The sequence below is a fragment of the Diospyros lotus genome, chromosome 2, assembly GCF_014633365.1.
Source record: "Diospyros lotus cultivar Yz01 chromosome 2, ASM1463336v1, whole genome shotgun sequence".
Classification (NCBI taxonomy): domain Eukaryota; kingdom Viridiplantae; phylum Streptophyta; class Magnoliopsida; order Ericales; family Ebenaceae; genus Diospyros; species Diospyros lotus.
In genome coordinates this window covers 15,827,181-15,843,897 of record NC_068339.1, presented here as the reverse complement: position 1 = coordinate 15,843,897, position 16,717 = coordinate 15,827,181, and the positions used below count along the sequence as shown (strand labels likewise).

The 16,717-nt window shown below is 36.1% G+C and overlaps 1 protein-coding gene across 1 annotated transcript; it reads left to right on the top strand.

The window, feature by feature from the left end:
* Positions 1 to 2,202: 2,202 nt before the first annotated feature.
* Positions 2,203 to 4,880, top strand: LOC127795983 (60S acidic ribosomal protein P3). The gene is made up of 2 exons (XM_052327989.1): positions 2,203 to 2,519; positions 4,527 to 4,880. The coding sequence occupies exons 1-2, from the start codon at positions 2,322 to 2,324 to the stop codon at positions 4,689 to 4,691; spliced, it is 363 nt and encodes a 120-aa protein (XP_052183949.1). The 5' UTR covers positions 2,203 to 2,321; the 3' UTR covers positions 4,692 to 4,880.
* Positions 4,881 to 16,717: the final 11,837 nt, after the last annotated feature.

Below are 16,717 nucleotides of genomic sequence, written 5' to 3'. Positions count from 1 at the left end.
CTGGCTAGTTCTCTCTCGAATAACAGCGCGAGTTCATTTTCAGACAACAACACTTTCCGTTTTTAATTCACGCAATTCAATCATATAAGTATACTTTTTTAAAAGCATAAAAGAATGCACGTGAAGGCACTAAATATTGATGGAAAGGACGGGTGTCAAGTTCCTATAATTTGAAGTTGGGAAGCTTCGAGAAAATAAGTCGGGCGAATTCTCTCCCGAATAACGGTGCGAGTTCATTTCCAGATCACAACATTTTCCCTTTTTAATTTACACAATTCAATCATATGAGTATACTTTTTTAAAATCATAAAAGAATGCGTGAGAAGACACTAAATACTGATGGAGAAGACGGGTGTCAAGTTCTTATAATTTGAAGTTGGGAAGCTTCGAGGAAATAAGTCTGGCAAGTTCTCACCCGAACAACGGTGCGAGTTCATTTCCAGACAGCAACACTTCTCATTTTTAATTTACGCAATTTAATCATACGAGTATACTTTTTTAAAAGCATAAAAGAATGCATGAGAAGACACTAAATATTAATAGAGAGGACGGGTGTTAAGTTCATATAATTTAAAGTTGGGAAGTTTCGAGGAAATAAGTCTGACAACTTCTCCCTCAAAGAACGGCGTGAGTTCATTTTCAGACAACAACATTTCTCGTTTTTAATTTACATAATTTAATCGTACAAGTTTACTTTTTTTGAAAGCATAAAAGAATGCGTGAGACAAACACTAAATATTGATGGAGAAGAAGGATGTCCAGTTGCTATAATTTAAAGTTTGGGAAGCTTCGAGGAAATAACAAGCGGCCAACCCCTGCCCAACCTACTCCTGTGTCCATATCAATTTGAGATACTCCTGCTTGCACTTTAATCCCACCACTTGGAAAAAGAACTTCTTCAGTGATGCCTTATAACAGGGGATGAATTATTTTTAAAGGTTACCAATTGGTGAAGTTAGGAATCGTTAAAGGATGATCATATATAAAGACTAAATCATGTTTTAGTCTTCTTAATTAAATGGGTTAGGTATCACGCTAAGTATGAGATTACAGATTTTAATATTTTTACTTTTCTTGTTAAATATATATATATATATATATATATATTTGCCAGCCACTTTAACTACCTTATTGATCGCTACTTACGTGGGATGTACATAATGGATAACTCGTACAAAATAATTCCACAATTTAGTACAGTACTGTTGGCCAATGGGCCTTTCCGTTTGGAGCACGTAAAATTAGTACCAACTAATAGGACCACATGTCACATGCCCAACGAAACACTACACCACCCATTTGGGCCCTTCCCCCACGGCTCAGCTTTGCCTAATAATAAAAAGATTTTCCTTTTCTTTTTGCTTAAGTAAAAATAAGATTTTCCCCAATTATTTACGATGTGACTTTGGGCAATCAAGACTGCTAAATGGTTAGGGAGGGGAACTTGCACAATGTATTATTAATCACGAAAATGAGAGTGAGAATCGGAAAAAAAAAAGAAAAAGAAAAAAAAAAACAAATCAACCTAACTTGTGGTTCACAACAAACTTGTTCACCAGATTACCTACCTAACTACCCCAAGCGGAACTGTTGGAGATGTCATCCCAACCAATAATAATGTTATGGTATATGTATATTTAAATAATTTGTGAGAAGCCCGTATTTATGGGAAGAAGTCTTCTTCAGGTCCAACCAACCATGGACCCGACGTGACATGAATAGAATTCCCCCTTTTTCTTTTTGCTCCTTTTGGGTTAGCCTTTTGGACTTAGGACTATTTTTTCTCGGCCTAGGTCCAATAAGACGGAGGACAAAATCGAACAGTTAACAGGCCCAATGGGCTTTTCATAAACCTTTCAAAGCTGCAGTTTGCGCCATTAGGGCAATTTTTTCAGGCCCGGGTCCAATAAGAAGGAGGACAAAATCGAACAGTTAACAGGCCCAATGGGCTTTTCATAAACCTTTCAAAGCTGCAGTTTGCGCCATTAGGGCAATTTTTTCAGGCCCGGGTCCAATACGACGGAGGACAAAATAGAACAGTTAACAGGCCCAATGGGCTTTTCATAAACCTTGCGCAGCTTTAGTTTGGGCCATTAGGACAATTTTTTCCCGGCCCTGGTCCAATACGACGGAGGACAAAATCGAACAGTTAGCAGGCCCAATGGGGTTATCATAAACCTTGCGCAGCTGCAGTTTGCGCCATTAGGGTTTCTGTCTTCCAAGCGCCTACAAAAGCGCGAGTTCGCTCTGGGGCGGGCCTCCAAAACCGTCGATTAGGGATTTTGCGGAAGCGCCAGAGGCAGGCAGATAGAGAGATAGAAATGGGAGTTTTCACGTTCGTCTGCAGGAGCTCCGGCGACGAGTGGAGCGCCAAGCAGCTGTCCGGCGACCTGGAGGCATGTGCTGCTTCCACATACGAGTTGCAGAGGAAGCTCGTCCAGACGGTTCTCACTGTCGACTGCGCCGGCGGAGTTCAGTCCTCGTTCTCTATCGTCTCCCCTTCTTCCGCTGTTTTCCAGGTCTTCTTCCTGCACATTTTCCTAGAAAATTAAATGAATCGCGATCGCCATGGTCTCTTAGTTTTGTGATGCTTTATTTGTTTGATCTGCTTTATATTCTGAGATCTACGCTATGGCGATGTTATGTTTTGAGTATTCCGGTTATATTTATCCATTAGTAGTATGTATGCAGGTTTATGCCATTTCCTTCTTGTGGATTTATACTTGAGTTGGGAGTATCCGGTTGCAATTGTCGCTGGAATTTTTTGTGCTAGGTGTTTTCACTGGAATTCAGTATTATAAGAACATGCCCTGTTTGGATTCTTCCAACGCACTTATTTTAATTTCCTCGATCTAAATCTGCTGGACAGTTTTTAATTATGGCTTATCTATCACTTCCCCAGGGGAGGTCTGAAAGAGTACGTTGCTATAAGATAACAGCTTCTTCTTCTTCTTCTTATTTTTTTTTCTCTCAAGAAGATGAATTGATCCTAATGATTTATTGCCTGTAAATATAATTCATTAGGTTCTTCGGTCACTCCTTTCGGATATCATTAAATAATATGTGAATATGTAATTTCCTGTCTGCATCTTGGTTTGTTGTTGTTGATATATAAATGTATATGCCTGACATTAGACAATTCACAGCACGCAGCCTCATGTTATTACCTGGATGCCTGCCAGTTTTCGTTAAATAATATTAATTTATAGCAGTATCTGGTTAACTGTCTTTTCCCTATCTAAATTCTTAGAGAATCGGTACTTTATTGGTATCACATTTTTGAGAAATAAACTTTTCATTTTTCGGAAGTTCCAGGACTGATAACTACACATTTTCCTTTTCTTGTCTACTTAAATCAAAAGGTTTCCCTTCTGGCTATTAGTTCTATCTGAACTCGCTTTCCACTTCAGTTGGGAATTGGGATCCCTTTTTATGCTTGTTTTAGGAATACTGGTGGTCCCTAAGAATGTTACACAAGCAGTTTTAATTGATTTGTAATGTGTTGAACCATTAAAAGGACCATATGGGAGTGGAAAAATTCTGTTTTCTATTTTTAGGTTGGATAGGAGTGGCAAATGTTTTTAAAGTGCCTCTATAGCAATTTCAAAAAGTTAGAATATAAGTAAATAGAAGGCTATGTTACCCGGACTCTGCACTTTCAGGCTTTGTATTGGTGTTGACCTGACATGACACTAGTATTGATATGGGATATGTGTTGTGCTCTTCGTTTTGAGGTCTATGTGTTAACTATTGTTTTTTATTAATTTAATTTTCTTTTAATTTAAAATAGTAAAAATCAACAATTTAGTTTGATTTATTGTTTCTGTTAATCTGCTGTTAGCCTTCTAAAATATATGTTTGTATGAGATCAACCAAATTGTACCTACCAGTGGCCATTTTATCTTCCATGGATCATAAGATATCCTTAATTTTTAGTTACAGAACTGAAAGAAAAAAAAAAGATTTGTTTGTGCAGGGGTGGGGTATTAAGATTTATTTTTCTCCATGCCGTATCCTTGTACCTGTGTCCTATGTTCAGACACATATTCATGTACACCCGAGTACATGCCTATATCAAACACCCCAGACCAGGTAACTTAGAAGGTGGTTGGTCCACTTTGAGATAGTCCAATGCTGAATGCTATAACATGATTGCACCACCTAATCTGATTAATATTTTGCACTGAATGCTCTTTGCTGGACTAAATAAATTACATATTTTTTTACAAGAAAATAGGGCTTCGGGTGGCTTGGGTGAATTATGTGTTTTTGGCATGAGCCCTATGTTGTATGTGGTTAAATCTGCAGAATTCATTATATTACTTGTGAGTTTTTTGTTCCTGCTCTGCTATGTCAAATTTAGTTCCAGTTGTAGTTTTCCATTTTGTTTGTGCAAGCGAGATGGAATAACTGGATTAGTTGAAAGACCATTTGAACAAAGGAGCTAAGTTGTACAGCATATCTGCTTGGCTGTTTCCAAACCCATCTGTCACTTAATATAGTAGACTAAATTGGTATATTTACAGGTGATTGTTGGTGGAGGTGGTGGCGGTGCTTTCATTGGAGGCGGAGGTGGTGCTGCTCCAGCTCCGGGAGGTGGCGCCCCAGCTGCTGAAGCACCTCCGGCAGAGGAGAAAAAAGAAGAGAAAGAGGAGAGTGATGAGGATATGGGTTTTTCACTCTTTGATTAGTTCACATATCTAAACACTATGCTCTACCAAGTTTTGAACCGAGCCTTGATTTCTGAACGTTTTATATAATTAAACTTTTGGATTTTAGTTTAGATGATCTGTCAGGTAGTTTCATGCATTGAATCTTTGTTGGACAGCGTGTGGATTTTATTGAGTTCTGTTGTAATGGGTTTTTTTCCCGTTTTAACATTTTCTGGCTGGATAATTAGTATGCTTAAACTGGAATTGAGGATTGCCTGTCAGGTTTATGAAACCCAAATCTTCTGTGCTGGTGAACTGTAAGGTTGGGTGAAATGGCTTTAAATGAAAAGGGAATCAGAATGGGGTTAGAACGAAACTAGCGTACATACAATAAAGTAATAATTTTGCAAATTTTCCGGCAGATCTTTGTTAACTTCTTTTTAGTGAACCCAACTAGTACAGGAATTTTTTTTTACTTAAATGTTGGTCTGTAATGGATGAAATTTGGTGATTTGTAGTTTAGGATAAGCTTAGTTTTATAATAATAGAGTTGTGTGTAATTATTATTTAAAGTTAGTTAGGGTATCGTGATCATTCTATTTTAGTTTTTTGATATGTAAATTTAGTATTTAAAAAAGTTGTGAAAGGGAATTTTCAGAAGAAATAAAATTATATAAAAAGTGTTCTAAATTGAAAATTTTTTAGGGAGTTAAAATATGAAAAAGTAATAAAGTTGGTGAAAACAAAGGAAGTATAAAAAGTAAGTAAATGCAATGATGATGGGATTGTGGTGTGGGGAATAAGAGAGATGCATTTGGGACGAGGAGTTTAGTTTTAAGGTAAAAATTGGCATTTATTTGAAAGTATGGTATGGTCGATTGTAAAATAGGAAACTGAATCCAAGTATTGGGATGACATTATTATTATATAAAGTATGCTGAGAGATGTATGTATTATTATAAAAGAAAAAGAGGGAAGGGGGACTGGGACTGGGGGTGGGGGTGGGTCAAGGATAGTGATTTGTGCCAACGGGAATTTGATACGGGTAGACTTTACTTTTAATTGAGGATTCTCGTTCCTGTTTTTTGGATGGGATCGTCATAGAATTGAATTGATTGAATAATAATATATATATACATTATATATATTTAATTTAAAAGAATTTAATTGAAGAATATTAATAGTAGCAGCGTAGCTTTTTACACGTATCGCTGCATCACACTCACATGCATTGCATATTCTTAAACATGCGCCACCCCCACCCCACCCCTCCACTTCGTGTCCGGCCTTTCTTTGTGAATATTAATTAATTAACGTTGCCTCCTCCTCTTATCTTATCTTCTCTTCTCATCTCCCTACAGAGTGCGATTCTGTTCAACCCCTTTAAGGGTTAACATGACTCCCACTATTTTTGGGTTAAAATTAATTATGGTGTTAAAAATAAAAAAAATACTATTAATATATCTTTGTGTATAATTTAAATTACATAAAAGTGTACTAATAATAAAAAAAATCTCTCATAAGACGCATAGAGACGCATAATAATATTTTGGTAATAATACCCTCTTATGTAGTCTAAGATATACAAAATGATTATACATCTAGCATGATTTTAAAAATAAACAGAGGAGCAACCCCATTGTTAATTTTAATCCAAAAAACAATGAACATTATGTTCACTGTCGTTAAAGGGATGAACAAAATCGCTTACTCCATCCATTCTCAGCAATTATCTAACCCCCCCCCCCCCCCCCAAAAAAAAAAAAAAAATCAATTTAATTGATTTCCCTCCTCAAGACCTATTGCATAATTAAGCATTCATATATATATATATATATATATATGTATGCTGCTCAATATATATACAGTATCTTTATTAATTATCCATTATTTTTTTATTCATTAGTTTCATTGTTTATGTATAAAGATAACAATAGATGTGTATTTCCAATTCACATATTTTTTTTAATAAATTTTTATATAAATCTTATGTATGTATTTCTATTTTAATTTTAATTTTGAAAATCATTGCATCCCTATTTATTAGTCTTTGATTAATTATTTTACCATATATATATATATGCATCAAATTAATTAGTCTTCCCCAACTTCGAACAATATATATATATATATATAGAAAATAGTTAAAATCAGCTCAAACTTATCAAAACAATAGTTTTGGATCCTTCGCGTCTCCTCCTCCTCTACTCTCTATTCTTCTCTTTCTTGCTGTCTGGGAACGATAAAGCACCGGCGACGGCGAGCAGCAGCAGAGAAGACGGAGATGATGGGACACTTTAATGTCGGAGATGACAAGGCAAGCGGAGCGAGGAAGATGAAGCACTAATGATGGATGGGAAGAAGCGACGTAGGCAACTGCAGATTAGGTGACGACAAGAAGCGAGGCAGGCGACGACGTAGGCGCAATTTGCAGATCTGGGTTCTGCGATGCTCCTCGATCGTCCGTCGTTGATGCTTCATTTTTCTCGGTCTGTTCGCAGAACCCAGATCTGCAGACTGCGCCTGCGCCGTGGCCTGCATTGCTTCTTCTTGTCCCCTGTTTATCCGTTGCTTGCGTCGCTTCTTCCTGTTCCTTCGTCGCGGATGCTTCATCTTTCTTGGTCCATTCACCGCGTCCCATCGTCTTCGTCTTCTTTGCCGCTGCTCACCCGTGCCCCCTATGCTTTTATCTTGCAGTTCTCAGAAAGCGAAAAGCAGTAAAAGAGCACAGGACAGAAGAGAAGAGGAGGAGAAGGATCAAAACCACGTCGTTTTGATAAGTTTGAACTGCAATCTTTTTTAACTGATTTTAGCTATATTCTCATACATACATACATACATACATACATATAGGGTAAACATTCTTATTCTTAGTGTTATATATACATATATAAATTAAATAACATAAATAATGCATGTAAGATGTTCTAATTGACTGAAGGCACATTAATTAATTAATTGTGCCTAGTCCGATTGGTCTTTACAAGATTTTAATAGATGTGTGTGTGTGTGTGTGTGTGTGTCACATATCTGATATCTCTCTGAATTGTATAATTCATGCGAAACAACGTATATATGCTCATCCATCCAGCCCCACAGTTCATCTCTCCACATGCATTTCCTCATTTCATATATATATATATATATAGCTTCCCATATTTGGTTTTGTCTGTATTTGAACTTGTGATTGATTTTTTTTTCTTCTTAATAATTATCATATATACTGATATATATATATATATAGAGAGAGAGAGAGAGAGAGAGAGAGGGAGATGAGAATGCATATTGGAGGAGGGGTGGGTACGTACAGGGGTAGCTGTTGAGCCTCGCATGAGAAGAGGAGAGCCGAATGTAGCCAAGGACAACCCGCCGGCAGGCGATATTTATATATATTGTGTGTATATATAGAATAGATGCCGGAGGGCCGGCAAGTCATCCTTGGCTGCAATCCACTCTCTTCCGCCTCATGCAAGGCTTCATGCTCTCTCTATATATCATCATGATCCGGCCGGGAGCTGATCAATGCAATGCAATCTCCGGTTCTCATCTCATGGTGTTGGTTCATCCCATATTTATAGTACTCCAGGATGGAATAATATATATATATATATATAGCTGCCCTTTTCAATCTTTTTTCTTTATATATAATTAAATTTCAAAAGTAAAAGGAGGGTCCGCTTTCTATGGCTGTATGTCATCCAAATCTTTCCTGTTTTGGACGGTGTGCAACCTTTTGTTTTTGGTTCCAACAATAGATATGCATTACTCCACCACAGTTATAAATTAATTAAGTTTTCTTGTATATATAAAATTATTATCCTTCAATTTAATTAAGGGTATACTGTCTATAATGTCAATTATCATCATAAAGTCTCACAAAGAGATATTGTCCATCTTACTCCTATATATAAATGACATTTCAGCTCAAAAAAAAAAAAAAATTAGTCGTTGAAAGGACATTTCTCTTTTCTTCCTTTTGACCCCGTCACAATCGAGCCTAGTACATATAAGAATAAAATTATATAGAGAGAGAGAGAGAGAAAGTATATATATGTATGTGTGGGTGTGGGTGTGGGTGTGGGTGTGGGTGTGGGAGAGAGAGAACTTTTACGTGTGGTATGTTAATATCACGAATTGAGCATATATATTAATATATATTTTTGCAGCTTTTGCAAGGATATATCATTTGGGAGAAAAAGGAATTAATTTCTTTCAGAATTCAATGAGGAGAACTACTACAAGTATATATTATTAATTAATTTGCAATTTCCACTGCGTTAAATAGAGGAGCATGCATATATATACATATATATACATACACACAGACACACACATATGTTGGAGTCGACGAATGTCCGAGTTGTAGAAGTTGCAAGAAGGAACCTGATAGTGTTGAGGGGGAATTATATATGAAGGAATAAGATTCGTCTAATAATATTGCAATATAGCATCCATATATATATATATATATCTCTGACCATGATTCATGCATCCACCTAATTATCATACTTTTTTTTTTTCTTATTTAATCCCAAATGTTATCATCATAATGTTATTATTATAATTATAAATTCTATTCATTATTATAACATTATATATGTGTTATTAATGTTGTATTAAAAATTTTGTAATAATTTCTCTGCCTCTATATATGGACAATGGCATATTTAAACAAGTGATCAGTGATGTGACACCAACAAAGCCAATTTTATGCCGAAGCGAATCCACCCAAAAAAGTCCCATCCACAATTTACTTGTTTTTTTCTTTTTTTGGATAAAGGTGGCATTTATTATGTCAAAAATTTGAAATTTGAGTTGAATGAGAAGAGAATCCCATTCTGCCCTTAATTTTGGAATCGAAAATATATGGTTTTCCCACTACAGTACTCACTCACACACCACTAATATATATATATATATGTTAATAATCCTTGTGTTTCCTTCCATTTTCACGCTGTTTCCCTCATCATCTATACTCTACTGCTAATAATTAGTTAAACGACAGAGTTAGCAAATGTGCACGAATTGGATGAAGTGATCAACTATTAATTAATTAATTAAATGCACGGTAGCAATTTATCAAACACAATTGCTACTGAATTTAATTAAGATTTGTTTTAACACTGCAAACCAAATAACTAGCATTAGCTTCTTGGCCCGGCATATATACATACAATTTAGGTTTCCATTCCAGAAGAAGATGCTTTGCTTTATTAAGCTACGTACAAACTCAATGCAGGACAGCAGAATAAGCTTTTGGACTTTGGCTGGGCTTTGTGATCAAAATCTAGCTTTTCTCTATATCTGTTCCTTCTTCTTCAAAACCCAATATTTCTCTTCCCTTTCCTTTCATGCTTTTTTTTTTTTTTTTTCCTTTTTTATCTTTTCCCTTGGTCTATATATATATATGTCGGTCTGAGATGCCAACCTGCATGCATGTGCAAGGGCACCCGGCGGGACAACCATGCGAACTCTTTCATTCAACTAAAATCATCCTTCGTAAGAGAGAAAGCATTAATTAGTACTGGTTTAATGGCATAAACTCCGTGTGATTTTCTTCATCCCCATTACTCTCATCATCATCCGAGCAGCAGCTCTATTCATCTTCTCCTATTGATTTTGGAGTGGCTGTGCTTGGGGGGTGGCGGCCCTCAAGTGAGCACAGGGCGGGTACTCCTTTCTCTTCTTTTAATTAGTACTGGAACAACTTACAAGAGGAATAATATCAAAGTTAGTCTTAATGCAAAATCCAACATGGCCCCTGGAGGGATTTCAGGGGTTTTATTCTGTTGTCAAAGTGGTAGCCACACTTGCAAAGGAAAATTGCTGATCGCCAAAAATGGCATCAACCGCGATTGAGCTGCAGTGATGTTTTGATTTATATTCCCAATGGATTTACTAGTAATTAATTAAGTGTTCAATCGTCTCAATAATATATTTTCAACAAAATTATATTGCTACACATAATAAGAGTAAGGGGGGTGTTTGGCTTATAATTTTTTTTATAATTTTAAGCTAAAAGTTAAGTAGCGTTTAAGCTAATAATGTATTTGGATAAATGTGATTTTAAACTATTAATTAATAGTTATGTGTTTGATTTGAAAAATCTAATAAGTTATCAAAACTTGGCAAAAAAAACCAAAATAAACATAGTGTTGAATGATGTAAAATTTTATATGTTGATAAATTATACATAATTATTAAAAATATATTAATACATTATTACTATATATATTATATAAGTTATATATAACAATAATGTATATATTATGTGTTGTTATATGTATATATATTATGTTTATTGTTGTTATATATATATATATATATATGCAACGAGGAGAAACACAAAGGTAGCAACAACTGATGAGAGCGATGGTTGACAAGAAGCGACTAGTAGGGGCAACGATGATGGCCAACAATGGCGATCGGAAAAAGTTGGGGCGACAGACTGCGGGAGGTAGGTTGAAATGGAACCTAACGACGACTTGCAGAGATGGCGCGACCAACCCAACGGTGACTAGCGGTGATGTAGTTGGACGACAATGACAACGGATTTGCAGGAGAGGCGACGACGACAATGGCAAAAGCAAAGGGAAGATGGGCGAATAGAGCAATGGGGGAAAAAAGGTAGCACAGACAAGGGGCGTAAATATTAAAAATGTTTGAGGGCAAAATAGTAAACTAGTTGGTCAACGCAATAAACTGGATAGCCTTTTGGAAAACGCTATTATAGTAGTATTTAAGCTATATAGCTTTTAAGCTAATTGGTGTTGCAAATACTTAAGGCAAAAACACTACATAGCTTATAAACGATCAAAATGCTTAGCGAAACACCTTCTAAACAAATGCAAAAAGGCTACCATAAAGAGAGGGAAGTACCTAATCACTACATATAAGAAAAAAAAAATCAAATGGAAATGATATGCAGCAAGGAGTGAAGGAAAGCTACCCCGATGCATGGTATATATAAGAGAGCCATAACCTCTGCCATCTATATTTGTACGACTACTTAGTCAAGTCTCCACAGATTAATTTTGAAATTGGGTCAAGAGCACATATTTTTTGATTTATTTGGCCCTCTATATGAAAGAACAAAATTCTACACTTGAAAAATTGATTCCGCTACCCCTTCATGATATATATTTCCTACAATCAATGTTACATGGACTGGACATTCTCATAGGTTTTGGCCAACGCCACTAGCAAATCCAGCTCGATCGCGTAGCAGATGTTAGTACGTATCAACTCGCGGTGGCCAACGTTTTCTGGATATACTTGAAATACATACAGCTCTTGCTTCCCTAGCTAAATATTGGTTTTGTGTTTCCTAAAGTAATAGGCCTAATGCAATGGTGATGATTCGAATTAACTTCATAGGTTTTGGTCCGAGATTGAAGTGATAGTTTAACATCCTTATTGACAACACAAATTGAAATTGGGCCATAAGTCCTTAACCCTCTATGTAGAGGAAAAATGAGCCTCGTCTCATTTGCTCAAAAGAGGAAGAAAGCCCAAGAAGCCCAAGTTCCTGAAGCCCATTATCCTTTGCCCTAGAGTTATCATATATAAGAGATTTGTTCCCTTATTTTGTGTCATGTGTGTATGGCGGCCGATTGTGTTCTCTCCTACCCCTATCTCTAACCGACCATTGTTTGCTTCTTTTTCCATGCTTGGCTGATTCTCCATGGGTGCCTTTCCTTCTTGAATTGATGCTCATTTCCTTGTTGAGTGCCGCATCTTCCTTGTGTGTCGTGATTGTCCGTCAATGACGTTTGGGACGCCTATTTATTCTGAGTTGATGTCTTCTCTTTGTTAAGTTTTTTGGCCCTTTGTTGAACCCATATCTTTGTGATTGCTCTACGTTTCTTAGTGGATCCTACTGTGTGTGGAAGCTTGTGTGACTTCGGTGAGAGGTGTTGATCGGCCGAGAGACTTAGGGGTTTGAGGGTTTCGGTTCTTGGGGGGGTTTGGACTATTTTGTGGCGTGGTGTAGACATGGCCAAAATTGAACCGGACCGGCGGTTCGAACCGGAACCGGACCGGCCGGAACCGGACCCGGAACCGGCCGAACCGGAACAGGAACCGGAACCGGACTGAACCGGCGAAATTCGGTCCGGTTCCGGTTCAAGGTTCCGGGGAACCGGAACCGCCGGTTCCGCGGAACCGGAACAACCCCCCCCCCCCCCCCCCCCGTGCAGCACCCCTCCCCCCCCACCACCCCTCCTCCCCCCAACGGTCCAAAATTGGACCGTTGGCAGCCAACGGTCCAAAATTGGACCGTTGGCAGCCAACGGTCCAATCCAATTCCAATTTTATTAATTTTTTTTTTAATTTTATAATTCCTATCTATATATACCCCTCCCTCCCCCACTCATTTTTCGCACTTTCTCTCTCTCTCTCTCAAGTCTCAAGCTATTATTCTCTCAATTTTGTCTCTCATTTAATATTTCAATTTCAATTTCATCAATCTTCTCATTTTGTTATTTATCAATTTATTCAATTATATTGTTAATTATTTATTACTTGTTACTATATTATTTTATCATTATTATATTTTTTTATTATCATACTTTTTTCAAAAAAATGGCAAGTGAAGGTAGAAATTTTGAAAATGTTGAAAATGTTGAGTTTGAAACTCAAAATTTTCAAACACAAGAGAGTGAAACTCAACAAAAGGGAGGTGGAAAAATTTGTACTTATGATATTTTTAATATTCATTTCAAGAAAACACCAAAAGGAGACGGTAAATTTGATGTATCTTGTAATTATTGTAATCAGGTATACAAATTCAAGCAAGGAGGTGGATATGGTACTTTCGCCCGACATTTGCAAACAAAGCACCCGCTCAAGGTTGGATTGAGCCGCGATCAAACACAAATATCCGGGTTTGCTACCTCTTCAAACTCTCCTCAATTATTTCATTATAATGAAGCTAATTGTAGGTCTGGTTTAGCTAAAATGGTAGCAATTGATCATTTATCTTTTAGTTTTGGTGAAAAATTAGGTTTTACTCGATTTCGTCAAAACTTTGTTAATCCTAGTTTTAAATCAATTCCTAGAAATACTTTGAAAAGAAATTTGTTAAAATTGTTTAAAAACTCAAAAATTGAATTGATAACATATTTTCAAAACAATAATATTAATGTTTCTATTTGTAGTGATATTTGGAGTGATCATTGGCAAACTCATTCATATATGGGTATTACTTGTCATTGGGTTGATGAAAATTATGTTTTACAAAAAAGAATTCTTGCGTATCGATGTTTTGATGAAAGTCATAATGCTGAAAATATTTGTAGATTAATTCAACAAATTTTACAAGAATATAGATTAGTTAATAGAATTTTTTCAATTTCTTTTGATAATGCATCGGCTAATACTGCTTCTATTAATGAATTGAAAAGAATTTGTCAACCAAATTTTGGTGGAAGATTTTTTCATGTTAGATGTGCATGCCATGTTTTAAATTTATGTGTTCAAGATGGTATTAAGTCACTTAATTCTTATTTAGATCCAATTAGAAATGTTATTTCTTATATTTGGGTACACCCTCGAACTGCAAAAGCATGGGCACATTTTTGCACCTCCAATGGTCAAACCCCAAAACGTTTTTCAAAAGATGTCCCTACTCGTTGGAACTCAACTTTTAAATTACTTAATCAATCTTTTGAATATAAAGATTTATTGTGTTCTTTTGCAGCAAATTATATTCCACAATATCCTATTTTTCCAACTATGTGGAATGTTTGTAGTTCAAATTTGAATATTTTACGAATTTTTAATGATGCTACTCATACACTTAGTAGTGTTTATAAACCAACTTCACATCAATTTTTAATAGAAGCAATGAATGTGGCCGGTGTATTAATGGAAGGAATTAATGTTGAAGAAATTTGTCATGCTGTTTTAGAAATAAGAGAAAAATGGTTACGTTATTATCAATTTATTCCTGAAATTTTTCTTGTTACTATGGTATTTGATCCTAGGTGTAAATTTGATGGTTTAATTGAGTGTTTGTCTAACTATTATTCGTTGTTAGGATTAGAAAATAATGAAGAAATTGATGTGAATATTATAATTTCTAAGGTTAGAACTTTATGCAATCAATTATATGAAGCATATGTTATTGCTCTTAGTAGTGAAGAATCATTTCCATCCATGGCTTCGCATTCCTCTTCCTCCCAACCAATGAAATGGGGTCATAAATTTTTAGATCAAATGAGGAAAAAACCTAGATCGAGCTCACATTCGGAGCTCGAAACTTATCTAACCACAGTTTTTGAGTTTGGTGATGATACAGGTTTAAATTTTGAAATTTTGGAGTGGTGGAAAAGGCACAAGAAGACATTTCCAACTCTTGCAATTATTGCAAGTCAACTTTTTGCAGTTCGAGCTTCAACTGTAGCCGTTGAACAAACATTCAGTAGTGGAGGCAACATTTTGGACGAAAGAAGATCAAGATTAGCTCCAGAATCATTGGAAGCTCAAGTTTGCCTCGATGATTGGGAAAGAGCTAACATGCGACGTCAAGAAGAACTTATCCATTCATCATCATCTGACGAATGGGTTAATGATGGTTCAACAACGGCGACTTCCGACTCCAATGAAGATGCGTAGGATCCAAGTCCATATTTTATTTTTTTTCACATTTGTAAAAATTAATTACTTGTATTACATTTTTGTTGTAATTATTTTTTAATGAAATTAAGTCTAATTCTATTTTTTATTTTTTATTTTTCACATTTGTAAAAATTAATTACTTGTATTACATACTTGTTTAGTTGTTTTAATTATTTTTAATGAAATTATTACTTATATTTCTTCAATTTTTAGTAGTGTTTTTTTATTAAAAATATGATTGAGAATATTTATATTTACAATTACATTTAACAATTAAAAATCGAAACCAAACCGAACCGAACAACGGAACAAGGACCAAAATTGAATACAACAATATTTAAAAAAAATTAAAAAAATTCGGTTTGAATCGGAACCGGAACCGTTGACCGAACCGGCTCAAACCGTTGACCGAACCGGTCCAAACCGTTGACCGAACCGGCACGAACCGGAACCGGAACCGAACCGTCCCAAACCGCTCTTGGGCGGTTCGGTTCAGGTTCAAAGATTTCTTGAACCGGAACCGGCGGTTCATGAACCGTGGCCATGTTTAGCGTGGTGTCCTTATTCTTGGTTGTTACTTAAGTGGTGATTGGACGAGTCCAGATCTGAGTCTTGGAGTAGTTTTTGTGACTGTCATTGTTATCAAAACAAGGAGTTTTTCCTTTATTGCTCTTTGTTTTCTTATTTTTGTTAAATATGGTTCGGTATTGATTTTGCACCAACCCTTTATTTTGTAATTTTTCTGCAACACTAAACATCTATAATTAATAGCCACCCGATCGAAGAAAGCCCTGCAACTGCAAGCAAGCACAACAACGGCCCGGCCCCAAGAATAAAAATAAAAATGGAAGAAAAAGGGACATATAGCAGCTAGCATGGTTTATATATGCGAATAGATAGAAGCGTCAATTTCTATATATATTACAACTTAAATGCACTAAATTTATAGAACTGGGGAAAGAAGACACATTCTAACAACGCACGCTTCAATCTCAACCGATCGAGGCTCATGCGAGGACTTGTCAGCGTTGCAAATCTACTGTTTATCAAATCCAAATCTCAAAAAGTATTTTCACTCTGTTACATAAATGCCATAGCAAAGAAGATTATTTTCAAAGAAATTCACTCTTCAAGAAGATAAAGACAGAAGTGATGTGGAACAATCGAGAGGAAGAAGCAGAGCAGAGAGAGAAAGAGTATTAGAAGGATGCCATATATAACATTATTGAAGCAAAACTGAGCAAACTCCAATATTCATTCAGCCACAATTAAAAACAGACCTACTTTGTGTGGGTTCCTCTCTCCAAAGTGAGGGGTTCCTTGTGCGCGGTGAGCTTGAATTTAGCCACTACGTCCGGTTGGATCACCATAATTAATCTCTCCACATCCTATCAAACTGGATGTGAGGCATCCGAGATGAACGATTTCATCTTTTGAACCAAAAA